Genomic DNA, 27,387 nt, shown 5'->3' on the forward strand with positions numbered 1-27,387 from the left:
ATTTCCGAGTATGGGCTGGATAATCACTTGTAGATTTTTGAAACAGCTTACCAGGGGTCCTTCACCCTTCAACCCCTCGAAGGATGGGGCATGTCCCTTCATTTTACCCGTGCGTTGGATCTGACTCCTTGTGCCTGGCATTTCCTCAATCTGCCACGCATAAGCTCTTGAAGGAACCAGTGATGAGCCTGGATTATCCCCGGCCCCCGACACATCGTTGACTGGTGGCTGACGCGCTTGTCCGCGATGGGAGCATCGCCAAGGTGAGATGCGTCTCATCAAGCGCCAAAGAAGACAAAGCTGCCGGGACTGTGGGGAAGAAATGTGGAATCTGACACTCATGCCTTTTATTCCCTTAATTCTCCGAAGACAATTGAGTACAATTGGCACCCAATCTCCAGTTGGTTCGGCTGATTCCTCCGAGGGCTCTCTAGGGTTCCTGGACAAGGTGAGATCAACGCTTCGGACGAATCCTTCATTCCTCCTCACCCCAACCAGCGCCATTGTTATGTTCATGAAACTGGTGGCTGATGACCCCATTCGCTCCCCTGGTCTCGAGACCATGCGGAATCAGGATTCATGGTCTCGTTGGGGGCCATTGGGTGCCTCGTCGCATCTATATGCACTGGGGAATTCCGTTCAATCTCCCGGTCTCTTTCTCGAATTTCGACTATAAAGTCCCTTGAGGCCCCTGCGGATGAATTCGAGACGAATATTTGACTCGCAATCGAGTTACTTTTTTTTTGGCCCAGCTACTCCCGCACCATGCGCGGCTTTTCTTCTCTCGTGGGCACTGCCCTTGCGATGCCATCTACTCTAGTTTCTGCTCATCCTCGCCCACATGGTCACGGCGGATCTCACTGGCTACGACCCTATAACTCAAACTGGGATTCGGTTCAGTCGTCAGGCGGTCCTGTGTCTTCAGCTACCGCTACGCCATCGGCATCATATATTCCCCTGACCTCTGTTGCTCCTACAGCCTCATCGTCCGCGGTTTCTAGCGCTTCGCCCGTAGGAGTCTTGCTGCCTTTGTATACCGGTCCCGGCGAGAACGGTGACGCCTGGAAGCCCGTCTACAATGCCATCACCTCACACTCGATGGTGCCGTTCTATGTCATTATCAACCCTGACAGTGGACCAGGCACTACCGGTGCGTTTTTTCCGAGTTTATCTTGCCATGTTTTAGTTATCTCTTTTTAATGCTGACATCGTAATCCCATAGAATACCCCCGAAGAAGAGTACATCCAGGCCATCACAAAGCTGAAGAGCAGCCCGAACGTCCAGCTCCTCGGCTATGTGCCTACTACCTACGCGGAGAAGCCCAACGCAGAAATTGAGAAAGTGATCTCCACGTACGGCAACTGGGCCTCGTACACCGCGAACAATATCACACTCTCCGGAATGTTCTTCGACGAGGCCCCCAACACCAACGACAACGCCAAGATCAAGTACATGCAGAATATCGCGCAGTCTGCTCGCTCGAAAAACATGAACACTGTCGTTTTCAACCCGGGCGCAAAGCTGGAGGATGCGGCGGCGGCGCAGTATTTCGAAGCTGCTGATTTTATCGTCGAGTTTGAGAAGGACTATACCGAGTGGCAGTCTGAGTCGACTGAGGAGAAGTTCTCGACTACTCAGTACCGCTCTAAGGATGCGGTCATTGTGAAGCAGACGCCTGAGGATGCTGATATTGCTGCTATTGTTCGTGATGCTTCGAACTTGGGTATTGGGGCGGTTTACTTGACTCATGATGGTGACTACATGAGGCTTGATTCTGTATCAAAGGTTGCTCTGGCTCTTGCTCAGGCTTAAAGAGTGGCTTGAACAGCTTTGTATATATACCTGTAATCCATCATTTCAATCCCATAGTATTCAGTTGCATTAAACCTTCAAAAATCTTACTAGCAAGGCGTTGTGTCTTCTTTTTTCGTCATTTCTCAAGTTAGGCTCCTCTATGCAGATGAGGCTCAATCCAGTCCTTTTACCCCATCCTGGTATGGCCGGAGATCATACTCATCCGGGTATGTCTCCAGGATGCGCTTCAGCTCCTTCATCTGCTCCTGCGCCTCCTCCGTAATATCCTCATAGACATCAGCAAACGCCTCCCGCAGAGGCGGCTTCTTCCCACGCTCGGCCTCGCCAAACTCCTTCAACACAGCCTTGCGGAGCTCATCGCGCGTCTCCCGCTCTAAATCCTCATTCCACAGCCCCTGGTTCTCAAGCCACTTACGCAGCCGAATAATAGGGTTATCGCGCCGCTTCCAGTCCTCAACCTCGACGCGCGCCCGGTACGCAAAGCTATCGTCGCTAGTACTATGGTGCGAGACGCGGTAGCTCATCGCCTCGATCAGCACCGGGCGCCCTCCGTCCAGCGCAACCCGCCGCGCCTCTTTCATTGCCTCGTGCACGGCGAACACGTCGTTGCCGTCGACGCGGATCGTGTCGATCCCGTACCCGACCCCGCGGCTGGCGATCCCGTCGCCGCGGTACTGCTCCAGTGTCGGTGTTGAGATCGCGTACCCGTTGTTTCGGCAGATGAATACTACCGGGCAGGAGCGTGTTGCTGCGATGTTTAGTGCTGCATGGAAGTCGCCCTCGCTGGCGGCGCCCTCGCCGAAATAGCAGGCTACGATGCGTGGGGCCCGGGTTGGGTTCTGGAGGTCTTGTAGCTTCAGGGCGTAGGCTGCCCCTGCTGCTTGGGGAATCTGGGTGGCTAGCGGAGAAGAGATTGTGTGCTGAAAATATGGTTAGAAAAGGTCTCTCGAGCAGACAGGGGCAGAGTATATCTCAAGGACTCACCATGCGTGGGTAGTTTTGTCCATAGTGGACGGGCATATTCCGGCCCTTGCCTGTGTCGTTGTAATTGGCAAATAGCTGATCCATGAAGTTTTTGAGTGTAAATCCTCGTTGCTGGAATACGCCTGCTTCGCGGTATTGCGCGAACACCACGTCGTCCGGGGTGAGTGCTGCGGCCGAGCCTACTGTGATGCCCTCTTCGCCAGCGGAGACCTGACATGTTTCCATCAGCAACTTATTTTTTCCCTTCAATTGTTGAAATATTGACGTACCATATAGAAAGAGAGGCGACCCTGTCTTTGAGCCTCGAACATGACCACGTCCATAATGCTGACTACATACCATCAATACTCTGATAAACCGAAGGCTAAAGGATAAAGACATACCGGTCAACATATTCCTGTACCACGTCAAGACCTCCTCATCGGTCACATCGGTTGGTGGGCGCGTCTTATCAACCATCTCGCCGTCAGAGTCCATTACTCGGTATGTGGGGATTGCGGGCAGATCCGAGGCTTTGAGAAAGGACATTTGCGTAGTGAATTTACTGTTAACGGCACCGGGAAAGCGGACACTACTCGTAAGTCATTCAATGTTAGCTTGACCTTTTCTTGCTTTTTGAGAATCCCAAGCAACCGAACATGGTTCTCACCTGTCCGAGCCAGGCCGCTGCGAGATAGAGCTACTCCATCGAGTCCCTACGGGTGCGACCCGGCGAAGGAGCCCCGGATTCTGGGCCAGCAGTTTCAACGGTAATGTGCGAGTACTGGGTATTGACATGATCGTTGTCTGTATATTTCGAAAAGAGAGAAAGAGAAAGAGAGAAGAGAGGATATGTGTGCCTGCACTGTTTGGGGCATTGTGGAGGGCATCTCGGTTGGCGTCGGCGTTGGCGTCATCCCCGCCGCCAACCGAGCTTCTCCGCAATAATCTGGACTATGCAATCTCGCCCACGATATATGTGAATGAGCCTATGAAAACTGTATTTCACTGTTCAAAATTGTTTATTTAGTTGCTCGATGGCTGAAATCACCTCTAATACCGAGGACAGACCATGAAGCCTTTGACTATTCTAATCTTACAATTAAAATCATGTAACTTGATATCTAATTTGAATTGATATATATTTATTTGTGTTGTTCCTTTTATATAAGTTTATTATAATTATTAGCCTTCTTCCTTTACTCTCTTTTACTCTCTTTAATCTTTCTTTTTTAAGTAATTTCTCTTTCGATAATAAGATAATAGATCAACACCCCGCCAAAGCAACCATAATCTACACTAATACTAATATCAAGTAAGAACGATTGAAATTAACACTTTGGAATAGTTGGTCCAGATTCAGCAGCACTAGGAATAAAGTATTGCGATGGAAGAATGCGCGCTTTATAGCTCAGTGAAATGGTCTTAGGCTCCCCCACGCAGACGAGTCGCTTCATACTTCTTCAAGGGCCGAATGACGAAAGCAAAAAGAAGGCGACGGAACGTCATATCCCCTGTACGTCCATTTTCATCGAAGTAAAGCCCGCGCACTGGCTTTTGGGAACGCGGGATAAAACTGAAGATGAACATGGCATTCCAGTCAAATACTGCCACATAGGGGCAATTTCTGGCATACTTTCGAGCTTGCTTGGAGAGCCAAAAGGCGTTGCGCTTGAGAAGCGACAAATCGGGTTGCTTCATGGCCATTGTCGTCTTGGACTGAAAATTTCTCTCATTGACGGCTGCGTGTTTGAAGTCGTCTTTGAGAATAACGTGGGTATTTTTGATCTCCAGGATAGCGAGTGTGCATAGACACTCATCCCTGGTGTTGAACAAAGCCCACTCCACGTCAAAACGGCTCGATAGACTGGGAGAATTTTCTGTGCGACAAAATATTCGAGTGCCAGGTGGGCAACTCTGCTGCAGTGCGACGTTGACGGGATGGAGAAGCTGGAGAGTAGCCAGCCGCAAAACATCGGATTCAGTCTCCAGTCGATGGGTTTGTTCCGCAATCGGCATTCTGGAGGATAATGGGCTAGCATGCCCTATTCGTGGAAAATACCGATCGAGTAGATTGTGATACGTCTCAATGTCTTCTTCCCAATAGACAGCCGCTGCATCCTCTTCAACCGTCGACGAGGCTGAGCTTCGAATGGCACGGTATTGGTTGTTGGCAAATACAACTTGGGGTTCACGGGGTAATTTTTCTTCGAATGCCCTGGCGATTGCTGGTGGCGATGGGTCCATGGTGGAAGAAATAAGCAATGACAACAAACAAGGTATGGGAGGATCGAAAAATATATCAGAAGAAAGTGTAGACTCAAATATTTAACTAGAATTGACCGTAGGATTGTGGATTTATATATCTCACTCATTGAGCTTTATGCTGTCTCGCATTTTCATGTTTTATCGATGTTGTTGCTATTCTTAACACACACACACACACACATATATATGTATCATTTTTGACGCTGTAGGCCACATGAACTCAAGATGGCGGCTAGACTTTGGTATTAATTAGCGAGTATATTTATCATGATCCTTTGACTTGCTGGAACATGAATAGTAGGGCCATGATCAGCAATGATGAAACAACCTACGGCGCTTACGAACGCGATAAGGGCAGACCAGTATAGCAGCAAATAGCGGCACTCCCCTAAAAATAACATAAACTATGTATTATTTTTAACTACTCTACTCTCTGTATTTCTTATATATATTTTTTACCTCTATTTTTATACTAATTAATATAAAGATGAATTTATAGTAGCTATTCTTCTTTTTAATTTTCTAACCCTTGAATACAACAGAATCTATAGAGTTATAGCTATGTAAGTACTATTAAAGATATTTTCTGCAAGACAAAAAATGACTTACGGTAATTTTTTCATGAGTGCCGCTATTTGCTGCCGTAAACGAGGTAGGTTGGTGGTCGGAAAATTAATATGCCGATGGCTCTTGTCGCCAGTGTTTCCTCCTGGCCCCTTCCTCCTTCACATCTCCATCGAACTCGAATGCAACCGCTGCGGTCTTTCTTGTCACAGAGAACCGCGCAACCTGTCTGGTTGATCAGCTTTGGTCACCATTATGACCTTCTCTGAACATAACCGGTCTTTATTCGGGCCTCCATCGACGGAGCTTCCCAAACCTCCAGTGCCGTATACTCCTGGCTGGAGGTTTCAGGCGCAATCTCACACTGCCCCTGCCCCAACCCCGGTAATACAATGCGGCTGCATCAATAGTGACCATGAAATGAGAGAAAGAAACCAACAGAGTTTAATCGACAGATGTTTAAGACACCCTCCCCTGCCTGGAAAGGAAGGGAATGGCGCTGTCAGCCTCGAGGTTATCGACATTTTGAAAGGAGGCGATGGCCACAGCTCTCAGGTATTCACTGCCCGACTCTTAGCCTCAGATTCAAAACCCGAGATCCTCCCTCAAAAAGGGACCCAGCTTGTTGCTAAGATATACGACCCCCTTTACTTGAACGATAGCGAAGGTTACCTTAATCCATTTTCCTGTGTCGACAAATACTATACCCACGAGGCCAATGCATACCTGAGTCTCCACGAATTTCAAGGCCAATGGATCCCGAGATACTATGGATCCTACACCTTGAGCTTACCTGTGGATTCGGTGCAGACACGGACAGTCCGAATGATTCTGGTTGAGTATATCCAAGGCATGACCATGTCCCATGCTCAACCAAAGGACTTTTCTCAGTCTGCTCGTCAAAGTATTCTCAAGTCAATCGTGGACCTCGAAAGCCGGATATACCACGCCGACATTTGGCTCATTGATGTCGAGCCGCGGAATGTCATTCTCAGGGATCCGGATAGCGATCTGCCCCGCGTGGTGTTCGTTGACCTCGCCCATGCTCTTTTCAATCGCAGGAGAGATGACCCCCTTGCCTTGCAGTTGGAGTATTTTATGGGACAATATATTTCTCCCTTACTTCGGTGGACGGAAAGCAGAAGTTCCACAGAAGCTTTTTATGAATGGATTGACTGGGATTGGGATCCCTGGCTTGAGGTCGAGTTTGCTCACACGGCTGCGAGTATCACACCGGAGATGCGAGAGGAATGGCCCAGAGAATATGAGGAGGCTGAATCAAGCTGAGAATATCAACACACAAGGCATATACTGTATGATTTATGAGTTGAATATCGAACAAGATGGCAAGGCAATTGTTGGCACACCAGGTCCTTACTTTAATGCGGAGTAAACCCCTCTCAAAAGATAATCAAAGATGAAGGATAAGCTCAAAAAACAGCATTTAATTTTGCATGTACATGGTCTGCCAGGGGTCAGATATAGGGCCATCTTTTCAGGCGGTAGAAGTATAAGGCTTACTATTCAACTCCTATTTCAGAGGCCGAAGCCATGGTTTCTAAATGCCAGTCAAATGTTCAAGTTCCACCCAATCTATTGAACCCCATTTTCAGTCGCAGGAACCGCGGGAGGACTCGGGGCATTTCCAGGATTCGCAAGTTCACATGCGGGCGTTCTTTGTTCAAAAGACGATGTGGAGAAAGCCTCAACTTTGCTCTACCAACCACTCTCAGTATGATCTTATAGCGATCAGGGATTTGTCTGGGATTTATAATACGCTCAGATCGAGTCTAATCTACAAATGTAGCTCAATGGACACTCTTTCCCCCGATCTTGGCTCTCACGCCGTGGATTATACCGGGTCCTGCTGTTAGTATAAATAAAGCCAACTTGCTGTCTGGGAAAAACCACATTTTCCGCTGATCTTCAGTTTCCCGTTCCCAAAATGAGATTCTTTGAACCCACCACCCTCATTGTTCTCTGCGGTCTTTTTTTTGGCGACGGCCACTGCCGTGCCAGTCGCTGATCTGCCTCCATGCACTCCCAAATGGGATTTCAAACCTGGTGTGCCCCAGGAGGGCTGTCCGGATTCTTAGAAAGGCGTTGGTTTTCCTATTAAATCAACACCAACTGGATGAAATTTTGTAAGGTTTACCCCTGAAATTTCTGCCTTGCCGCCTAGGCTCACTACGATATCAGTATACCACCCGTGGACAAAACACAACGGTTTCCTTTCAAGCATCATCCTGCACTATATTCGCCACAAGCAGATCAATGATCTGGCCAACGTGCGTCTGACTCTCGCTGGCAAATCCAGTCAACTTCAACTTCTCGAGTTTCTTTGATCTTGTACTTTGCTTTCTTCGGTTTGATATATTTAACATCATGCGTCTACACTGCATAAATATGACCACGGGGTTCTTCAGATCAATAGAAGCATGCAATATGCTTGCGCAGTAGAAAGGTCGAGTCCTCGGCCCCACAACGCCCCGATGACCTAGCTGACAGTGGATCCACCGGCTCAGTTCCCTGCTTGGGAAGCGTGGATGCTATGACATCGTTGGAATTGTGGGCCATAAAGCCAGGTTCCTGGATTGCGTCCACGCCCACCTCTTTGTTCCCTCGCAACCCAATTCGAGGTTGTATACTACTCGACAAACTACTTCTACAATGATCAACCCCGACAACCTCCGAACAGTGCTGAACACTGACATCCGAACACCAATTCCCGAAGCCACCGTCTCGAAGATCATTTCCCTGCCGCCTTTTGTTCCTGTGCCTGGCGTGACCAATTTCCGCGATCTCAGCCATGACAGCAACCATGTACGTCCTGGATATGTGTATCGGTCTGGGAACATGTCCGATATCACAGACGTGGGCAAAGCTGTTTTGGTCGACCAGCTCGAAATCACCACAATATTTGACCTCCGAAACCAAGGAGAGCGTGAACATGCTCCCAGTCCGGACATCCCCGAGATCGAGACGATATGGATGCCCTACGGGGCTCGCCCGGCTTCATTGAGCCTGCGCGAATTCGCCGGCGAAGAAAAAGGGACGACAGGCTTTGTCAAGATGTATACGGGTATCCTCAATGCTGCGACTCCGGCTTTGACCCAGGTCTTTACGCATATCCGCGATCGCCCTGATGACCCGTTTGTGTTTCATTGTTCTGGTAAGTCGACACACTCGGCCTTTGTATTTCGCTGCGGTCGCGCAGTTATTTATTGAGATTGATGTTAACCGCTCTTTCAATAGCCGGCAAAGATCGCACGGGCGTTCTGGCAGCCCTCATCTTACTCCTCGTTGGTCGACCCCACGACGAGATTATCTCCGACTACATCCTCACTCGTGTCGCGCTGGAGAGTACGCGAGAGAATCTCACGCATGCACTCGCCCTCCACGTCGGCAGCGATCACCTCAGTCCCGAGGCCGTGGGCATGCTGGAGCTGTGCGGCGTTCGAGCACATGCCATGGCAGCATTTCTCAAAACCTTCGAGAGTATGTACGATGGCGGCATCGAGGGGTTTTTGACCGGCAAACTAGAGTTTTCCGCGAGTGATATCCAGACCATGCACCAGAACTTGGTGGCTTAGAGAGAAGAATGCAGAGGATGTCAGTGTAAATAGAAAGAAGAGATAGATATTTGTTGATCCGACATGTAAAATAGAAGCACTTACAACATTCGACCATGCTTCCATGCGTGGTCCATGCGCCAGAATCTAGGGATCCATACCAGACGATCTCCCGAGAGAGAGAGAGAGAGCTGCTCGCGATTCGGGTTTATCGGGCTTCCGTGCACCCTCCCTGAGGACCTCCACCGACTCCACCGTCGCTACATCAGACCGCGCTGATCATCGCGTGCTTCCCAATCGGAGCCTTGCGAGCTGATCACCTGAGAACTATCCCTGCCCCTTCTCGCAACTCCACGTTCCGGCTGCTATCCCCCGCTTGCCAGAAAAAAAGTGCTGGTCGAATTTCCTTGCGAGATTCAGTCCATCCCTTGGCGTGGGAAAATGTCACACGCTGCTTTATGCCGCTTCATACCTCGCCACAACAGTTGAGTCTGATGTTTTCGAGGGAGTTTGCTCCTCTGTTGCTGATGTCACCATGTATCTTCGGACAAATTTTGTGCTGGCTTCGCTCGCATCCGCAGTGCTGGGTCAGCATGTCTCGGATCTCGGTGGTGATGAATGGACTGTTAGCAGCAAGAAGCTGAACATCACAGTCCCCGGGCGGCTTCCCTCGCAGGTGCATCTGGATCTGTATGCCAGCAAGGCTATCGGTAAGTTTCCTGGATCTCAAAACTTCAACATGCAGCTATTTGCTAACAATAACAGATGATCCGTTAGTTCAAATCCATGCCGCTTTATGAATCATCCCACTGACTTGAACTGGAGTTACTACGGGCTGAACGATTTCAATCTACGCTGGATTGCCAACAATAACTGGACCTATACAAGCAAACCCCTCCGTGATCTGTAGGTGTCTCCAGGGAATTCCAGTACATGGCCAACTAATAACATATAGGTCGAAATCCTCAAAATCCTCATGGCTTGTCTTCAATGGGCTCGACACTTTTACAACAATCGAGTTCTGCGGAACATTGATTGGGACCACGGATAACCAGTTTCGCCAATACACCTTTGACATCTCCAAGGCTGTGAGCCATTGCCACCGCGACCCGGTCTTGAGTCTCAACTTTGGCAGCGCGCCGAAGATTGTCAATGCCATGGCTGCAGACCCCAAGGCAGAAAGTACGTTTACCAAATCCCTTTTTGCTAAGTAGACTTTCTAATATGAGCGACAGAGTGGCCTGATGTTGTGCAGCAGACATTCGAGTTCCCAAACCGCTGGTTCATGCGCAAAGAACAATCGGACTTTGGCTGGGATTGGGGCCCAGCCTTCTCGCCTGCGGGTCCGTGGAAAGATGCCTATCTGGTGCAGTTTGAGCGCGAAGCAGAGGTATATGTCCTGAACACAGATCTGGACATTTACCGCAAAGGCCAGATCAATCATATCGCCCCGGATCAGAGCCAGCCATGGGTCGTGAACGCGAGCATCGACTTCCTTGGCTCTCTTCCCCGCGACCCCTCTATGACCGTTGAGATTAATGATGCCGAGTCGGGGAAAACGCTCAAGTCAGGACCGGTTCATGATGTATCCGTGGTTAACAAGACCATTACTGGCCACCTCGCTATCGATCCTAATGCACCGAAACTGTGGTGGCCCAATGGTCTGGGCCAGCAGAACCTCTACAATATCACTGTCACTATCCGGGATAAACAAAAACACGAACTTGTCAAAGTATCCAAGAAGAGTGGTTTCCGCACCATCTTCCTCAACCGATCCAACATCACCGAGGCGCAACGGGCCCAAGGAATCGCCCCTGGGGCAAACTGGCACTTTGAAGTGAATGGCCATGAATTTTACGCAAAGGGCTCGAACTTTATTCCGCCCGATGCTTTCTGGCCACGAGTCACCGAAGCAAAAATGCAACGGCTATTCAACGCCATCGTGGCGGGAAACCAGAATATGCTGCGGGTCTGGGCATCGGGTGCGTATCTCCCAGACTTCATATATGATCTGGCCGACAAGCACGGCGTGCTGCTGTGGAGTGAGTTCCAGTTCGGAGATGCGCTGTATCCTGTGAATCAGGAGTTCTTGGAGAATGTGGCAGGTGAAGTCACGTATAATGTTAGGCGAGTCAACCATCACCCGTCACTGGCTTTGTGGGCCGGTGGAAACGAGATAGAAAGCTTGATTCTGCCCGCCGTCAAGCTAGTCGATCCGATCCGATATCCCAAATACCTTAAGGAGTATGAGAAGCTCTTTGTGAGTTTGATTCTGCCTTTGGTATACGACAACTCGCGGTCGATCTCATACCAGCCCAGCAGCACGACCAACGGCTATCTGGAGGTCAATCTGTCCGCACCAGTCCCCATGGTTGAACGCTACGACAACACGCCCTCGGGCTCGTACTACGGCGACACCGACTACTATCACTACGACAGCAAAGACGCGTTTGACACCTCGAAATATCCCGTCAACCGCTTTGCCAACGAATTCGGCTATCACAGCATGCCAAGTCTCCAGACGTGGCAGCAGGCCGTCGACCGCAAAGACCTGGACTTCAACAGCAAGACCGTCCTGCTTCGAAACCACCACTACTCCCCCGGTGGCACAAGCACCAACGACACCGGGCCGTCCTCTAAGGGCATGGACCAGATAACCACGGCTGTGAAGCGATACTATCCCGTCCCGCACAAGAACGAGTCCGTCGCCGAGTTCAGTGCCTGGTGCTTCGCCACCCAGCTCTTCCAGGCCGACGTGTACAAATCGCAGATCCAGTACTACCGGCGCGGCAGTGGCATGCCCGAGCGTCAGCTCGGGTCCTTGTACTGGCAGCTCGAGGATATCTGGCAGGCGCCCTCGTGGGCGGGGATCGAGTACGACGGCCGCTGGAAGGTCCTCCACTACGTGACCCGCGACATCTACCAGCCTGTTATTGTTTCTCCGTTCTGGAATCTAATAAAGAATGACCTCTCCATCTATGTCACGTCGGACCTGTGGCAGTCTGCCCGCGGCTTTGTGAATCTCACCTGGGTCGATCTGTCTGGTAAGCCCATCCCGGACAATGCGGGCACCCCCCGAACCAAGAGCTTTAAAGTCGGAGCTCTGAATACCACCAAGATTTATGACACCCATTTGTCCAAGCTCTCTCTTCGAGACAAGAAAAATGCTGTTCTGCTCATGTCTCTCACTGCACACGGCCACCTCCCGAATTCTAAGCATTCGCCTGTCTCTACTTTCACCCACCATAACTATCTCACGCCCGCCTATCCCAAAGACCTCGATCTTGTGGACCCGCAGCTCCAGCTTTCTCACGACGTTGAGTCAGGCACATTTACCGTTGAAGCGAAGAAGGCCGTCTCGTTCTATACGTGGCTCGAGCATCCGGCTGGCGTGGTCGGATACTTTGACGAGAATGCATTCGTGCTAGCTCCAGGAGAGATGCGCAAGATCCGGTTTGTCGTCCAGAAAGATGAAACCGGTGGCAAGTGGGCTCATGGTGTGACGGTGCGGAGTCTATGGGATCAGACGACCAAGACATGAGGGAGTCTAATCTCTAGGCCAGCCTCTCGCCGAGACTGCGAACTGGGCTATAGTATTTTTCATCTGATGTTCGCAGCTATGAAGCCTCCTCGCGGGCTTAGTAGGGATCATGGGCATTCTTTTATCTGATGTTTCCTTTATTCTCGATATTTTACACATTATTTGCAGCCTATATAGCTTATTAAAGTAATGCTAATCAATCAAATACACCATCAAAACAGCTTTGCATCATGAATCCCAGATCCACATCATCATCCCAGAAGTTCATTCGGAGACACCATGCACTCCTGTATGCGCCTCGTTGAGTCCCCGCTGTGTTAGAGGAAACAACGGTAAGAAGGAAACCGTCTAATCCCTCGTAAACCGAGCCCGAAGCTTACCCCCAAAGATATAAAACACATAAGGGATCAAAACCATCCCAAGACCAATAAACGCAAGAAGCCACGAACCCCACTGCAGCCCCAGACGGTCATACATCTGGGTCGTGAACAACGGAAACGCAGCCCCGCCCCCAGACCGCAGAAACACCTTCGCAGCCAGCGCCGAGGCCGCATACTTCTGGTACGCGTCAATGATATAGTTATTGACAGCATAGTAACACAGCACCATGCCAAACCCAAACGCAATGCCCGACGACGCGGGTCCCACCCAGATAACATGCTTGAACGACGTCGCGCCGAGCAAGAAGAACGCAAGGGCGACAAACGGCGCCCCTATCAGCGAGGCAATCAGCCGGTCCTCGGGCGTGGGCGCGCGCGCGGCGCAAATGCGACGGAAATGCTTCTCGATGGCGGGCGTGACCAGCAGCGAGATGGCGGCGCCGATCAGAATCGGGATGAACATCAGCCCGATCTGGCCGTCGTTGTAGCCGTACAGTTTGCCGAAGATGACTGGGTATGCGAAGAAGAATGCGTACAGCATTGAGTAGATCAGCACGATGTATATGCACATCAGGTCGAGCACGGGCTCCGTCATGATCATTGTAATGGGGCGGATGAGGCTTGTGCGGGCGATGTCGTGGAGGGTCAGCTTATGCTTCTCTTGCTCCGTGATGATGTTTTCGTTGCCGGTTTCTTTGCGCAGCTTTGCGGCTCGTCGCTTGAGGATTACCGGCGCGTACGTCTCGGGCACCAGTCCGACCATCACCAAGATTGCGCCGGCGAATGCGAGGTTCACCCAGAAGAAGAGGTCCAGGCGGTGCGAGCCCACGTTGATCCATCCGTTGACGATCGGCCCGACCACGGGGCCGCAGTATGGTGCCGCGGCGAAGTATGCAATCGCCATGCCGCGCTCCTCGATGCTCCAGATGTCGGCGATCGTGCCGCCCGCCAGCGAAAGCCCTGAGCTGGAGAACACGCCGCAGAGGAAGCGGCACACGAGCAATCCGCCGATATTGGGTGATAGGGCGCACGGGATGTTGAAAATGACATAGAGGCCCAGGGAGATGATGTAGACAGGTCGCCGGCCGATGATCTCCGAGAGCGGCGACCACAGCAACGGTCCGACGGCGAAGCCACAGACCATAATCGAGCAGGTGAGAATGGCAACCTCCAACGATACATTGTATTTTTCCTGGATGAGTCCCAGCCCGCCCGTCACGATGGACGAGCCATATGCGATGCAAACCACCAGCGCCGACGCGACGAGCGTAATGTACCACCGATAGGGCCGCGGCCAATTATACGGGTGTTCGGGATCGCCGATGGTGAACGTCACGAACTCGGCTGAGCCGGATGGGCCCTTCTCCAGGTCGCCGTCACGCGGGCTGCTGGATGGCGCGTCTCGCGTTGTTGAGGAGACGTGCGATCGCACCTGTGAGAGGGTCTTTTCTGGGACAAGACCGGTGCTTGTTTCGATGACATATTCCTCGGGAAACAATGGGTTCTCTGGTCGTCCGACGGCGGGATAATTGGAGTCCACTGGTGGAGGGACCTCTGAGATGCCTAGACTGCGCAGGCTTGCTTGGGTTTCGGTCTTGTGCAGGGGGAGAGTCAGGGTCTGTGCTGACTCTGCGGTCTCTGGGTGTTCGTCTGTCGAAGATTGAGACATATTGAAGTTGGGTCAATATGTATGGATTTATGGATAAGTGGAGTGAGAGTGACTTCGGTGGTGTTTATATTCCGCGGTACCTGGCAAGTATATAATAGGACCATACCGACAGAACCCCGAGCTAGCCTGGGTGGCCGAACACATGGGAAGGCAGGATCATAGGTGGCCCCTCAATTCAATCAATAGCTTGAATCCTCACAATCCTTCGTTGCAGTCTGTTCGGTGACTCGCCGGGTTAGAAGCTGTCCCGGGAAAGACTCGGCACCGAGGCAACCCCGAGCAATGAGACTGCTAAGCTTTATGCTTGGCACAACCCAGCTCAGACAAGTAAAAGGTTGAGCGTAGAGTTAGAATATAATCATTTTGATATTGGATGAGTTTACTATGAAAAATAGACCGCGAAAGAGGCTATAGCAATGGATGAAAGAACATGTTCAGGGGGCTAGAGATCCAAAATCCACTCCAGCGCATGGATACCTCGGCTGCGTAGATCATTGATCCTGCGACTGTCAGAGCATTGCAGCTTTTGTTTTATTCGACAGGTTTTGATCAGGATTTTAAGCGCGTTCATTGCACCTCTCCCTACCCCCCTACCCCCTTTATTACCCCTATATGTAATTTTGGCCCCAAGATGCACTTGCACTGATAAGCTGAAAGTCCCACTTCAAGTTAAAGGGAAATGAGTTCCTGTGTGGGTCGCGAGGGATCCTCAATTCTGGACTGGATTCCTCATAATGGTTCCCAATTGCGGGTTGGTGTTATCGGTGATGGCTATCGCATGCTTGAAATTGGGCTGTCCCAACTGAATATTTGGATCCGTGTGAAGATGCTGTCAACTTGCTTGAGGACGGTCGATGAAAATGAGGTTGGATTGTAGTTCCAACTTGGCAAGACTGTGCACAGACGTATTCGACCCTTGGCACAATGAAAGGATTATTATTTATTTACTTTTTACTTGCAACTACCACAATGTGGACTGAAGTATACATAAATCCATTGCATTCGTGATCATGTTCGCATCAGACTAATTAATGAACCCCAGAAAATGCTTGCCAGAACCGTTCCATGCAGATGATCAGATCGCAAAAACCCAGATGGGTTTTCCCACTACCACTTGTTCTCAAAGACCTTCCCATTCACGTAGTTCACTAGCTCCTTGACGGGGGCCAGGTAGTCTCGACCTGCCCCAAAGAGCATGCCGTGCCGCAGAACCTTGCGGTAGTTCTTCCCGGGGGCCACCTTACCGAGGACATAGTCCTGGCGGGTCTCGACCCACGTGGGGACGGGGATCGAGCGGCCCACTACTGCCTCCATACCCTGCCAAGCAAAGGTGATGGCCTCCTTGGCACCCGCCGGAATGCCAGCATCGTCGAGCATGAAGATGCGGGTGTTGGGGTAGTTCTGCTGGATGAAGGCAGTGATGTTGGGGTTGTAGGCACCACCGCCACACATGAACAACTCGGAGATTTCCAGGTCCTTGGGCGCGTAGCGACGGTAGTGGTCGACGATGGCCTGTGCGGTGACCCGGGTGATGGTGGCAACGACGTCGTCGGGCTTGAGGCCCTTGGCCTCGGCCTTTTGGATGAGCTCGTGCGCCAGCGTGTCGCGGAAGACCTCCCGGCCTGTGGTCTTGGGCGGTTCCAGGCCAAAGTACTTGTGCGTCAGGAAGTCGTCCACGAGCTCCTGGTCGACGGTGCCGCGGGCACCCATCTCGCCATCCTTGTCGTACTCGCGTTCGCCGTTGGTATAGTGGCGCACCACGGCATCGATGAACACGTTGCCCGGGCCTGTGTCGAAATCATAGCAGGCATCCACGCCGCCATGCGTATCCGGCGGGACGAAGCACACGTTGGCGATGCCGCCAATGTTTTGGCACGCCCGCAGCTTGGTCGGGTGGTGCAGCACCAGAGCATCGAAGAACGCAATCAGCGGCGCACCCTGGCGCCCGGCTGCCTGGTCACTGACACGGAAGTCGGTCACGGAAGTGATGCCCGTACGCGAGGCCAGGAACGAGCCCTCGGCCATCGTCAGGGCACTGCGGGTCTCGCCCGGCTCTGGCATCGAGAGCAGCCAGATCGTCTGTCCATGAGAGCCCAGCACATCGATCGAGTTGATATCAACTTGATAGTCCTTGCAGAACTGGTGCACCGCGTTGGCAAATGTTTCGCCCAGAATCACGTTGACCTCTGACAGCTCGGAAGGCGAGGTGTGATTGTGCAAGATCATGTTCATGACCCGCTTCTTGATCACCGGCTCCAGCGGAATTTCCCCATACTGCGATCTTGGTCAGTCCAGTCTCCTAACGAGTGTGGAGATTCTTCCGGGATACTTACCTTGAGCAGCTCGAAGTGCATGGGCGACTCGGGGGTCTCCTGACGGAATCGGCACAGGGCGCAGTCGATGCCGTCCTATATCGATACTATGTCAGTCTCATGTGCCGTACCAAAAGAATATTATTAGCTGCAAGACAACCCACCATCGACGTGCCACTGTTCAGACCAAGGACCGTGATGTCCAGAGCATGGCCGGGGATGTCCTCGGCAGGGTTCGTGGAGCCCATAGTGACAAAGACTCAAGGAAAACGAGGTTAGGTGTCGATATCCCTTGAAAAGAAAAAAAAAAAGCGACCAGTGGCCGACGGGTCAAGGAGTATTTAACAGTGTCGTCCCGATCCTGACACCCGCCTGATAAATGGTGGAGACCTGCCAGCATAAGGCATTTTCAACCTGATATCCAATTAGCCTGAAGCCGAAGTTGGCGCCAGAAGGGATGATCGGTAAAACGCCTATTTGATGCATCGTGGAAAAAAAAGAAAAAGGTCTGCCGAGTGGTAAATGGTTACGCGCTTAAGAAATCGGAACCTCCCCGCGTTTCATCTTGCGATCGTGCCCCCGCGCCCCGTTATCTCTTCATCCACGGGGCTGCGTAAAGGATTCGCGATCGGTTGTTACTGGACGTGACTTTTGCATGCTTCAACATGGGATACACCACGCTGTGGAAGCGGTTGTCGCCGCGCCAGTTGAACGTCGCGATCCAGACATTCTCGCTCATCTCGATCTTCTTCGAAGGCTATGATCAGGGTGTGATGGGCGGCGTCAATGATTCGCCCACGTACGTGACCGAGGTTGGCATTGGCAAGGCCGATGGGACCGTGACCGACACCACGCACCAGGGCGGCATCGTCAGTGTGTATTATCTGGGCGCCATCTTCGGCTGCTTCGCTGGCGGATGGCTGGCCGACCGCATCGGTCGAATCAACGGGCTGCTGATCGGCTCGCTGTTTGCCTTGGTGGGAGGTGCATTGCAGTCGGCCATTCAAAACTCGAATTTCATGATCTGCGCTCGAGTGGTGACGGGGATTGGCACTGGCGGTAAGAATCCTTGCTAGTAGGGGAGGGAGCTTAGTTTGAGAGATCTTGTTCTGACTCGCAGTCCCTTGTTCTTTGTTACAGCCTTGACTGGAATCACCCCTGTGTTGGTGTCCGAGACCTCGTCTGCAAACCACCGCGGTGGATATCTGGGTTATGTCTTCATTGCCAACTGTGAGCCGCGGAAATAAGCATCCACGATGGGATGTTTTCGCTGACCCTTGCTAGATCTCGGAATCTCCGTCGCGTATTGGCTGTCCTTTGGTCTCGCTTTTGTCAACAATGGATACTCCGACGTGCGATGGCGATTTTTGCTCGCCTTCCAGTGTTTCCCGGCACTGATCCTCGTGCTGTGCATCAAAATGCTCCCGGATAGCCCCCGCTATCTCGCCTCGGTCGGTCGCAAGGAAGAGGCGCGTGATTTGTTGAACCGCATCCGCAGTGGCAGGGCGTCGCAGGACGAGATTGACCGGGAATACCTGGAAATCGCCACTATTGCGCAGGACAGTCAGCCCAGCTCGCCGATCCAATTTGCGAAGATCCTGCTGGGAAAGGGTGGGAAGCCGGGCATGAACTTGGGCCGACGGGCGTGGCTGTGTATTTGGCTCCAAATTATGGCCTCGTGGACGGGTATCACAGTGCGTGCGAACTGATCTTGGTGTCTATATGGTCTCTATTGGGAGTTGGCTAACTTGGGTGCTTACAGGCCGTCACTGCATACTCTCCAGTTCTCCTCCGCCAAGCCGGTTACAGTGCTATCAAGCAGAATGGTCTTGCGGGAGGTATCAACACCATCGGAATCATTGGTACCATTATCAGTGCTCAAATCATTGATCGCCTGGGCCGGCGTGTCTGTTTAATTGGCGGGGCTGCTGTTTTATTCGCCGTCAACCTGATTGTGAGTTTTGCCTATACTGGGAGGTGTTAGAACGAAAACTGACTTTGATAGGCCGGGGCTGTCTACGAGGGCTCTCTCCATAACCCCGAGAAAGCATCCCAGTATGCTCCTGGGGCTGTCACCATGCTGTTTTTGTTTAACCTGGGGTAAGTTGGTTTCGAAATGCTTCCGTTGAGTATGCTAACGGGGTGGTCAACAGCTATGCTGCCACTTGGGGCACCGTTGCCTTTTTGGTTCCCACGGAGATATTCCCCAGCGACCTGCGAGCCCAAGGCAATGGCTTCGGGATCACAGGTTGGGCCATTGGAGTGGGAATGACCACCCTCGTCAACCCGATCATGTTCGATACCATGATGGTACGTCTCGCATGCATCCTTGGATCGATACTACAGGATCGATACTAACTAGTGCCCAGAGTCGCACTTATTTCCTTTTCGCCGGTCTGAATCTGATCTGGATTCCCATTGTCTTCTTGTGTATGTCTGCCACTTGTGTCAATATGGTATTGTTTATTAATGAATGGCAGTCTACCCCGAAACTCGCAATCGATCACTCGAGTCCATTGACGCCCTCTTTTCGACCTCAAGCCCCTTCCACTGGAAGATGGAGCAAGCGTACAAACTTCATGGCGATGTCCTCGCCGAGCATGGAGTCACTAAAAGTGAAGCCTACGATGCTGGCAAGACGGAGCTCACGTCTACCCCTGCGGAACAGGAGAATGCTTAATACGCCAGTCACCTCCCCAACATAACGTATTGTAGAGTACTATACTGTAATTCTGGTCTAGTTGCATGCCCCGCGGCACTCACTATATAGCATGGTTAATATACAGGGAACCAATCCCTAGAATTTTCAATTCTTGCAATACGATAAGGGACTTGCGCAGCATCTGGCTTCCATCGGCTTCCTTTTTGCCCGTTCTTAGCGAAAGCTCCGAGCGATCGGCGAATGCTCCACCCAACTGTAGAATCAATGACACGATGCTGACTCAGCGATGTTCTGCATAGTTAGTAACCGTCCGGGACTTTCAGCTCAGCAATTCTTCCTGTGCGCATTGACGGGAAAGGGAAAAAGGCAAAAGTCAACCCCTGGATCCTTCGCTCTGGACTCCGCGTTTTGCGTGCCGTGTCCCTATTCCTAACGCCTGGTTGCAGAGCCTACACGCGATCGTGTCGAAGCAGACCCCAAATTCGTTTTCAACCGAACCTTGGGGCCCGCAAATCTCTCAGCTCCGTGAAACTTCGCTGCTGCTTCAGTCCCAAGCTCCAGGCAGCCTGGGAATGACTTAATGAATGTCGCAAAAACCGCGAAAGCTTCAGCGCGTCTCCAAGGCCTGTAAGTCTCTTTTCTCTCCCCGCGTTTCAGCAAGCTTCTCCACTTGCTACCGCTTAGCCGCGCCGGAACTCCTCCCCCAGATAGCAGGATCTGGACTAACCATGCAACCGTTTAGGCGACTTCTGCAATAGGCGCAGTATCAAATGCAGCAGAAGTGAAGACTCGCTAGGTCGGTGTCAGAACTGCGCTGATTTTGACGTGCCCTGTACCTTTGATCGCCCCGCCAAACGTCGCGGCGTCAAGGCCGGCGCCAGAGCCAATGCCCGGGATGGACCATTTATGACTCCATCTGCCGACCCAGTGACATCTACAGTACCTGTACCCCCGGCCGCGGGGCGGCCTTCGGGCTCCTCGGCGTCCAGGAGCTCGCATTACCCCGATTCCGCCCCGCGTTACTCCATCACGGGCGATCCCTGGGCCAGCCTGAACCCCAACTGGTCCATCATCGAGAAGGGCGATGATTATGGGACATTACCCACTTCCTGGAAAGCTTTTGCCATTGCGAGTGATCGGCAGATTAAGAATTTGGTCCAGGTATACTTCGAAATCGTCTATCCAATGTAAGTCTTGATGTGCTCTGCCATTCTGTCGTGATCAGTGCAGTGATTGATCGTTTCATTTCAGATTCCCCTTGTTTCACAAGCCTTCATTCATCGAGAGGGTTCATAATCAGGAGCATCTCCGAAATCAAGGCCTATTTGCATCAACAATGGCCGCCTGCGCCTTGGTCTCTGGCCGCGCTCGGGACGGAGCACTGTATAGCAATCGGTGGCATCGAGATGAGCTTGCCGAGCCCCCTTCAGAAGCATTTTATGCCGCAGCTAAAGATTCCATTCCTCGAGACCTTACTGCGGCAAAGGGCATGAATTATATGCGCGCGTGTGCCATTCTCGCAATTGCCAGCATTCAAAATGGTCAGATCAAGAACATGCAGAAATACTCGGGCATGTATCACACTCTGACCACTATGGAGGGCCTTCACGATGAGAAGCTCTGGCCAAAAGACCTGAGTTCTATTGAGACGGAGGAACGACGAAGACTCGTAAGCATAACAACCTATCGATGCGTGATCATTGGCTAATGGAAACACAAGTTCTGGTCGATTTACACCTTGGATATCTATTCGACCATTGTCTGGGGAGGTGTGATTCGATACCGCGAAGCTCATTCCTTGGTTCGATACCCGACCGAAGTCGACGACGAGCTCATCACAGAGCACGGCTACAGCGTGCCCCCGGTAACTCCCGAATCAGGAACGCTTAGCCAAAGTGATGCTTCTGTTGTCTCGCGAGTGACCTGGCTTCGCGGCTGGAACTTCACCACAGACCTCTACCGCATTCTTGAACACGTGGTGGATGGCAACCGACGTCGCTTCTCTTCTGCCAACGGGACTACCCAATTCTGGTCTCTGTTTACCCCGGCGTCCATGTCGGAACCGGTGGTTATGGAACGGGTTCTGTCTATGTATGCCGCGCTGCCGTCGCAGTTCCGGGAGACACCGCCCACCACAGGCGACCTCTCGAAGGACCTGTTTGGGTTCCAGTCTGCCAATATCCAGGCAACGCTGCAGCTTCTCCGCATGGTTCTGTTGTCGGCAGAGGAGATTGGGGTCGAGCGGAAGTGTGACGTTGCGGGAGAGCTCCTCAGCGTGTTCTCGAAAGTCCCAGTGGAATATCTGAAAGCGATCAGCTCTCCTCTGGTAGGTTTAGTCACGATTTTGATACCATCCCAGACCTTTACTAACCTTCTTTTAGTTGCACCATCTTGGAGGCATTGGCTACATCCTCGGTTCGGTCATGGAGGGCAACTTGTCCGAAGCATCCTATCAACGGGTGCGCACATTACTGTAAGCTCTCTTTTTTTTTAGGACATAGTTCCCTCTATCCATGCTAATTTTCTGCTGCATGCAGTCTCGAAATGGCCGATCTTCTCCACCGTCTGGAAACCGGTCTCCATCGTGCCGCTGGCGCCAGTGAACGACTCCGGTCGCAGGTAGACCGGATCGATGGGTACATGCGCACCTCGCGGCTCCTCAATCTCACTGCCCCCCCTCCACCTCCTAATAGCACTGCGGCGCCCGTCGATGCCAAACCTGCGCCTGCAATCCCCGCCACGGCGTATGCCCCCACCGGCCCGGCGCCTCCTGTTGGGACTGCGCCTGGGATTGGGGGCCAGATCATGCAGTTCCAGCTGCCGCCGGAGCTCTTGACCGATTGGCCATGGCCCTTAGATGCTTCGCATTCTGAGGGGTTTTTGCCTCTGGCGTTTGAATAGTTCGGTGTGTTGGTACAAGCTGTGTGTGTGGTTTGTGGAATACATATTCGACTAGAGTAGAACGTGTTGTATTTAATTATTTGTGTTTATAATTTTCGGTGGCTTTTTGTATTTCAAAACAATGATTTCTCGAATGTGATGTTTTTGGACAGTTTTGATGAAGCTTGACATTCAACCAGTGTGTAGGGGTAGTAGATGGAGGCAGAAGTCATAGATTTGAAGAATGTGGTTTTGGTGTTGGTGATATTGCTTGATTGTTGCAGCTGATTAGCCTGTTGTTGAACGAGTTGAATACCTAAGTGCAGTTTTTGTGGCCCACGGGTAGTGTCTATCAATACAGTCTTTCGAGGTATCGATCTATAGCTCTGCCGATGGAGGTCTGGTTTATCACCGGATATTCCTAGCATCTACTCGTAATTTAAATTAAGAGCCCAATAGACATGCCAAACGGGTGGTTATCTAAATAACATACTTGCATTTCTATGTCTGTTACAAATCCGGTAAAGTTCATGCAATTAACCCTTCAGGTACTGATTGAACCACGCAACTGCCTGGCTAAAGGCCTGCTCCTTCGCAAACTTCTGCCTCGGCTTGGACATGTCGCAACGAACCGAAAAGCCATGCTCCACGTCCGAGAACATATTAATCTGGTAGGGGATATCCAGCTTGTCCAAGATCTCCTCGCTTTCGTGGCGCTTAGCCGTAGTGAAGACAAAGTCGCGTACTGTAAGGAATAGTCAGCTTAAAGGAAACCCAAGATACAGAAGAAGAAAAAAATTCGGAACAAAAAGGAAAAGGGAATGGAAAGCACTCACCAGCCGCGGCAATACTCAACGGCCCCTGAATACTCCCCAGCTCCTCCGCCTCCAACATAGTCGGATGAGCCATAAACCCAACATCCAGCTTTTTCTCGCCCGACTTAAGATAGCGACAGACATACTTGCCCCCAAAGCAGTATCCAACCCCACCAATACGCTTGCAGCCCAGGTTCTGGCGCATTTCCTGTAGCACGGCGTCGATGATGGGCTCCGTCTGCGGCGGCAGGTGGTTCTTCACCCAGTCCATGATGTTGAAACCCTCAGGCCGGTTGAGCGACACGGTGTCGCCGCGGAACAGGTCCGGCATCACGACGAAGTAACCCTTCGCGGCGAACTGGTCGGCGATTAGCTGGGCGTTGATTAGGCGGTGGCCGATCACGTCGGTTAGGATTAGGATTGCAATTTTGGTGGATCCGTTGGCTGGGTAGGCGAAGTAGGTTGAAACTAGTTTTGGTTAGCGATGTCTCTTTGTGTATGTCTTTTTGTCTATGTGTGTGTGTGCGTGTGTTGGGACGTATCTTGGTTGATGGGTGTCTCACTGTCGCCAATGTCCTTGATCTCGCCCTTGGCCTCGCCTTCGTGCAGAGAACCGACGGTGCAGCAGTGGGACAGCTGGTTGGAAGTCATTTTGACTGTTGTGCACAGCGGTTTGTGCTGGGAAAGTAGAAGTATAGTATAGTCTAGTATGATGAAGTTCTCGAAGAGCTGGTTGGACAAACAGAAAGAAATCGGCAGAGCGAAGCGCCCTATTTATCTTCATTCTGGATCAACAAAAGCCACTCGGAGATACGTAAAAGCCATACTCTAACTCCCCCAAATCCGTAAAATCCGCCAAATATGAAGCCATCGAGGTCGGGTTGGTTGCGCGAGTCAGTCGACAAGACGCTCGCAAACGTCGCGCGGTAATTGGCCCGAGTGAATTGTGGATCCACCGGAGAAAAGCTGGCGCTTCGTCGGTCTTGCAACATCCGCAACTGTCGCTCGAAGTGCTCCAGAAACCATGTCGTCCCGCTCTGCCTGGCGAGCCTTGCACTACAGCGCGAAGAGGCGTGCTTTTCAGTCGCCGGCGCCCTACCGGTGTTTCTCGTGCGCGCGCCGCGCCCAGGAACAGCCCAAATCCGAGCATGAACGCATGACGCATTTCGGGTTCAGCAATGTGCCCGAGTCGGAGAAGGAGTCGCGTGGTATGCAGGACGCTTTTTCTTTGGTGATGTTTAAATAGTGAACGGACGATACTGACGCAATTGACAACAGTGGGCGCGGTATTCAGCTCCGTCGCAGCATCCTACGACCGCATGAACGACCTGATGTCACTGGGCGTGCACCGGCTGTGGAAAGACCACTTCGTGCGCTCACTGAACCCGGGATCCGCACTGCCCGCCCGCGACTGCGACACGCCCAACCAGCAGGGAGGCGGCTGGACGATCCTCGACATCGCCGGCGGGACCGGCGACATCGCGTTCCGCATGCTCGACCACGCAACAAACATCAACCACGACCTCGAAACGCGCGTGACAATCAGCGACATCAACGGCGACATGCTCGCCGAGGGCCGCAAGCGGTCGCTCGACACGCCGTACTACAACACGCGGCGGCTGTCTTTTGTCGAGGCCAACGCCGAGCACATGCCGCACATCGCGTCCGAGTCTGTCGACCTCTACACCGTCGTCTTTGGCATCCGCAACTTCACCGATAAGCAGGCCGCCCTCAACGAGGCCTTCCGCGTGCTCAAGCCCGGCGGTGTCTTTGCCTGCATGGAGTTTAGTAAGGTCGATAACCCGCTCTTCGATGCCGTCTACAAGCGCTGGAATTTCAGTGCCATCCCCCTTATTGGCCAGGTCGTTGCGGGCGACCGTGATAGTTATCAGTATCTGGTTGAGAGTATTGAGCGGTTTCCGAGCCAGGAGGAGTTTCGGGATATGATTCAGACCGCTGGGTTTATGATTCCTGGGCGTGGCTTTGAGAATCTTACTGGGGGTATTGCTGCCATCCATAAGGGAATCAAGCCTATTGTTAAGGCTTGATTGGGTGGGTGAGCTCGGAAAGACAATACTGTTTGCTGTGTGTGTGTGTGCCCTATATCTTGGAGCTGGGGATCATGTACCAATAAATAAATTATTTTGCATTGCGGTTGTATTATCATGAATCTGAAAGGCAAATTTCAGGATGGAACTCGAATCCTGTGAGGTTAAAATATAAGAAAGGCTGAGGTCTTCCGATGCGAATCGTCTATCAACCACAAATCTATGCAAATCCAAGGCTAAAAAAAAAGGGCGTAACATCATCATCGCACACGTACTATGTACTATCGACTCAATATATCCAAAAGAAAAGAATTAAACCCGGCAAGCCGATGGGTGCACTGTTTATCCACCGAGATCTTCCGGTTCCATCACCCCGATGCAGCTGGCCGGGTGGGCGACATTTTTGACCACCGCAATCACAGAAATGGGATCGGATTGATCTCGGGGCATAGAAAGAAGACGGCGTAACTCGGTGGGTGATGTTGACTCCGGTACGAGCAGCCAATCGGTCCGCGGCACACCCAGTGGACTACCAGGGTCCTGGGTTATAACTTCGGAAACACGCATATCCACATTGGTATTGCGTGAAAGAGAACGGACTCGCCGAGGAGGAATGACCTCAGACGAAGACAGAAACACCCATGACTTGGCATCGGGGTGCTGGATGGCGGTGAGGAGAATGTCGAGCAATCGAACATCGTTGGCGGAGGATGATGGTGACGGCGCGGCGGTGGGAATCTGGTCGAGAGGAACAAGCATATGCAAAGGAATCCGACGTCGATCTGGTGGAGGCTGGAGGGTAAATGGCGGAACGGGCGGGGAATTCATAGCCTCTTCCCAGGGGAGTGACAGCGACGAGGCTGGGGAATCGAAGGTCTTGGACGACGTGCCACTTGACGGTGTAGTCATGGGTGTCCCTGCTGCTGTGGCAGCTCCAATGGCGCCCCCCGGGTGGAAGCTCCGAAAGATTTCTGCGGGCCCTTTGCCTGGCGTGGTATGTAGCTTCCGGGCTGCGGCGATAGCAAGTGCATCGCCGAGTGACAAAGCCACTGTCGTCGACGAGGTCGGCGCATTGACGCCGAAGGATAACCCCTCATCCTCGTGGATTGGAGCTGGTAGAAGAATTCCCATACCCGAAGAACCATGCAAAGATAACAACGGACAGGATGCTGTATGAGTATGTGAAGTGAGGGCGATCACAGGGACCGTGGGGGGAATATGCGGAAGCAGGGCCAGTAGCTCGGGGGAGCGGCCAGAAAACGAAATGAGAAGAATTGTATCATTCTGCACGAGTCAGTTTCATGTCTTATAGCCCAATTGACCCCCCCCCGTCTATACAGACCACTGTGGAGGATTGAAGGATGCCGCAGATGCATGGGCTTACCGGCCGAACCAATCCCAGATCGCCATGCAATGCCTCGGTTGGATGCAGGAACGCGCTGTAGATGCCCAGACTATTCATCGTCGCCTCGATCTTGCGGCCGATCTTGCCGCTCTTGCCCACGCCGCACACTACCAATTTCCCGCCCTCGCGCACACTTCCCGTGATCTGGTCCACGGCCCGCGCCAGGTCCTGCTGTGCCCGCGCATCCGTCTGATAAATGAGCTCGAGGTGGGCGAGCGCCGCGCGCTCCGTCGACATGACATGTAGGGCCGTGGCCACCGAGGACACATCCTGAATTGGTGATGGTGGAGGGTCTGGTAGGTCTGGCGGGGTGAGAGGCCACGGAGGCAGCGTAGAGCCGGGTACCTCGGACATGGAGGGCAGGGGGGAGGACGCGGTCGTACAATGGAGTTTTTGTCTGTAGGCAGCGACCGCGAGGGACAGGAAGGAGCTATGTACAAAATAAATTCAAAAAAGAGAAAAATAACGGCGCGCCCCTCCCCGGAGAGACGC

At 52.1% G+C, this 27,387-nt stretch overlaps 13 protein-coding genes across 13 annotated transcripts; 7 read left to right on the plus strand and 6 right to left on the minus strand.

The window, feature by feature from the left end:
• Positions 1-765: 765 nt before the first annotated feature.
• NUU61_003054 (spherulation-specific family 4 protein) lies at positions 766-1,813 on the plus strand (the record flags this gene model as incomplete). Its single annotated transcript, XM_056653636.1, has 2 exons — positions 766-1,150; positions 1,236-1,813. 2 exons carry the CDS (start codon positions 766-768, stop codon positions 1,811-1,813), a joined length of 963 nt encoding a protein of 320 aa, XP_056514703.1.
• A 155-nt stretch (positions 1,814-1,968) lies between these two features.
• NUU61_003055 (thiamine pyrophosphate-dependent dehydrogenase E1 component subunit alpha) lies at positions 1,969-3,577 on the minus strand (the record flags this gene model as incomplete). The annotated part of the gene is made up of 5 exons (XM_056653637.1): positions 1,969-2,736; positions 2,801-3,010; positions 3,070-3,131; positions 3,184-3,371; positions 3,450-3,577. The coding sequence occupies 5 exons, from the start codon at positions 3,575-3,577 to the stop codon at positions 1,969-1,971; spliced, it is 1,356 nt and encodes a 451-aa protein (XP_056514704.1).
• Positions 3,578-4,204: 627 nt separating this feature from the next.
• On the minus strand, positions 4,205-5,026 carry NUU61_003056 (uncharacterized protein; the record flags this gene model as incomplete). The annotated part of the gene is made up of 1 exon (XM_056653638.1): positions 4,205-5,026. The coding sequence occupies one exon, from the start codon at positions 5,024-5,026 to the stop codon at positions 4,205-4,207; it is 822 nt and encodes a 273-aa protein (XP_056514705.1).
• An 840-nt stretch (positions 5,027-5,866) lies between these two features.
• On the plus strand, positions 5,867-6,898 carry NUU61_003057 (uncharacterized protein; the record flags this gene model as incomplete). Its single annotated transcript, XM_056653639.1, has 1 exon — positions 5,867-6,898. The coding sequence occupies one exon, from the start codon at positions 5,867-5,869 to the stop codon at positions 6,896-6,898; it is 1,032 nt and encodes a 343-aa protein (XP_056514706.1).
• A 1,383-nt stretch (positions 6,899-8,281) lies between these two features.
• Positions 8,282-9,204, plus strand: NUU61_003058 (tyrosine-protein phosphatase; the record flags this gene model as incomplete). Its single annotated transcript, XM_056653640.1, has 2 exons — positions 8,282-8,783; positions 8,867-9,204. 2 exons carry the CDS (start codon positions 8,282-8,284, stop codon positions 9,202-9,204), a joined length of 840 nt encoding a protein of 279 aa, XP_056514707.1.
• Positions 9,205-9,718: 514 nt separating this feature from the next.
• Positions 9,719-12,724, plus strand: NUU61_003059 (uncharacterized protein; the record flags this gene model as incomplete). The annotated part of the gene is made up of 5 exons (XM_056653641.1): positions 9,719-9,893; positions 9,949-9,955; positions 10,009-10,089; positions 10,139-10,365; positions 10,419-12,724. 5 exons carry the CDS (start codon positions 9,719-9,721, stop codon positions 12,722-12,724), a joined length of 2,796 nt encoding a protein of 931 aa, XP_056514708.1.
• A 348-nt stretch (positions 12,725-13,072) lies between these two features.
• Positions 13,073-14,773, minus strand: NUU61_003060 (MFS transporter; the record flags this gene model as incomplete). The annotated part of the gene is made up of 1 exon (XM_056653642.1): positions 13,073-14,773. One exon carries the CDS (start codon positions 14,771-14,773, stop codon positions 13,073-13,075), a length of 1,701 nt encoding a protein of 566 aa, XP_056514709.1.
• Positions 14,774-15,880: 1,107 nt separating this feature from the next.
• On the minus strand, positions 15,881-17,333 carry NUU61_003061 (UPF0075 domain protein; the record flags this gene model as incomplete). Its single annotated transcript, XM_056653643.1, has 3 exons — positions 15,881-17,047; positions 17,107-17,181; positions 17,250-17,333. 3 exons carry the CDS (start codon positions 17,331-17,333, stop codon positions 15,881-15,883), a joined length of 1,326 nt encoding a protein of 441 aa, XP_056514710.1.
• Positions 17,334-17,750: 417 nt separating this feature from the next.
• NUU61_003062 (putative MFS sugar transporter) lies at positions 17,751-19,765 on the plus strand (the record flags this gene model as incomplete). Its single annotated transcript, XM_056653644.1, has 8 exons — positions 17,751-18,144; positions 18,226-18,315; positions 18,370-18,779; positions 18,848-19,039; positions 19,091-19,185; positions 19,239-19,395; positions 19,455-19,515; positions 19,566-19,765. The coding sequence occupies 8 exons, from the start codon at positions 17,751-17,753 to the stop codon at positions 19,763-19,765; spliced, it is 1,599 nt and encodes a 532-aa protein (XP_056514711.1).
• A 566-nt stretch (positions 19,766-20,331) lies between these two features.
• NUU61_003063 (putative C6 transcription factor) lies at positions 20,332-22,648 on the plus strand (the record flags this gene model as incomplete). Its single annotated transcript, XM_056653645.1, has 6 exons — positions 20,332-20,374; positions 20,490-20,934; positions 20,999-21,416; positions 21,468-22,073; positions 22,129-22,220; positions 22,285-22,648. The coding sequence occupies 6 exons, from the start codon at positions 20,332-20,334 to the stop codon at positions 22,646-22,648; spliced, it is 1,968 nt and encodes a 655-aa protein (XP_056514712.1).
• A 515-nt stretch (positions 22,649-23,163) lies between these two features.
• NUU61_003064 (uncharacterized protein) lies at positions 23,164-24,093 on the minus strand (the record flags this gene model as incomplete). The annotated part of the gene is made up of 3 exons (XM_056653646.1): positions 23,164-23,372; positions 23,464-23,910; positions 24,006-24,093. The coding sequence occupies 3 exons, from the start codon at positions 24,091-24,093 to the stop codon at positions 23,164-23,166; spliced, it is 744 nt and encodes a 247-aa protein (XP_056514713.1).
• A 373-nt stretch (positions 24,094-24,466) lies between these two features.
• NUU61_003065 (class I SAM-dependent methyltransferase) lies at positions 24,467-25,490 on the plus strand (the record flags this gene model as incomplete). Its single annotated transcript, XM_056653647.1, has 2 exons — positions 24,467-24,650; positions 24,721-25,490. The coding sequence occupies 2 exons, from the start codon at positions 24,467-24,469 to the stop codon at positions 25,488-25,490; spliced, it is 954 nt and encodes a 317-aa protein (XP_056514714.1).
• Positions 25,491-25,832: 342 nt separating this feature from the next.
• NUU61_003066 (Sugar isomerase (SIS)) lies at positions 25,833-27,249 on the minus strand (the record flags this gene model as incomplete). Its single annotated transcript, XM_056653648.1, has 2 exons — positions 25,833-26,774; positions 26,875-27,249. 2 exons carry the CDS (start codon positions 27,247-27,249, stop codon positions 25,833-25,835), a joined length of 1,317 nt encoding a protein of 438 aa, XP_056514715.1.
• Positions 27,250-27,387: the final 138 nt, after the last annotated feature.

The sequence above is a fragment of the Penicillium alfredii genome, assembly GCF_028826965.1.
Source record: "Penicillium alfredii strain IBT 34128 chromosome Unknown utg000004l_segment0_segment0, whole genome shotgun sequence".
Lineage (NCBI taxonomy): Eukaryota > Fungi > Ascomycota > Eurotiomycetes > Eurotiales > Aspergillaceae > Penicillium > Penicillium alfredii.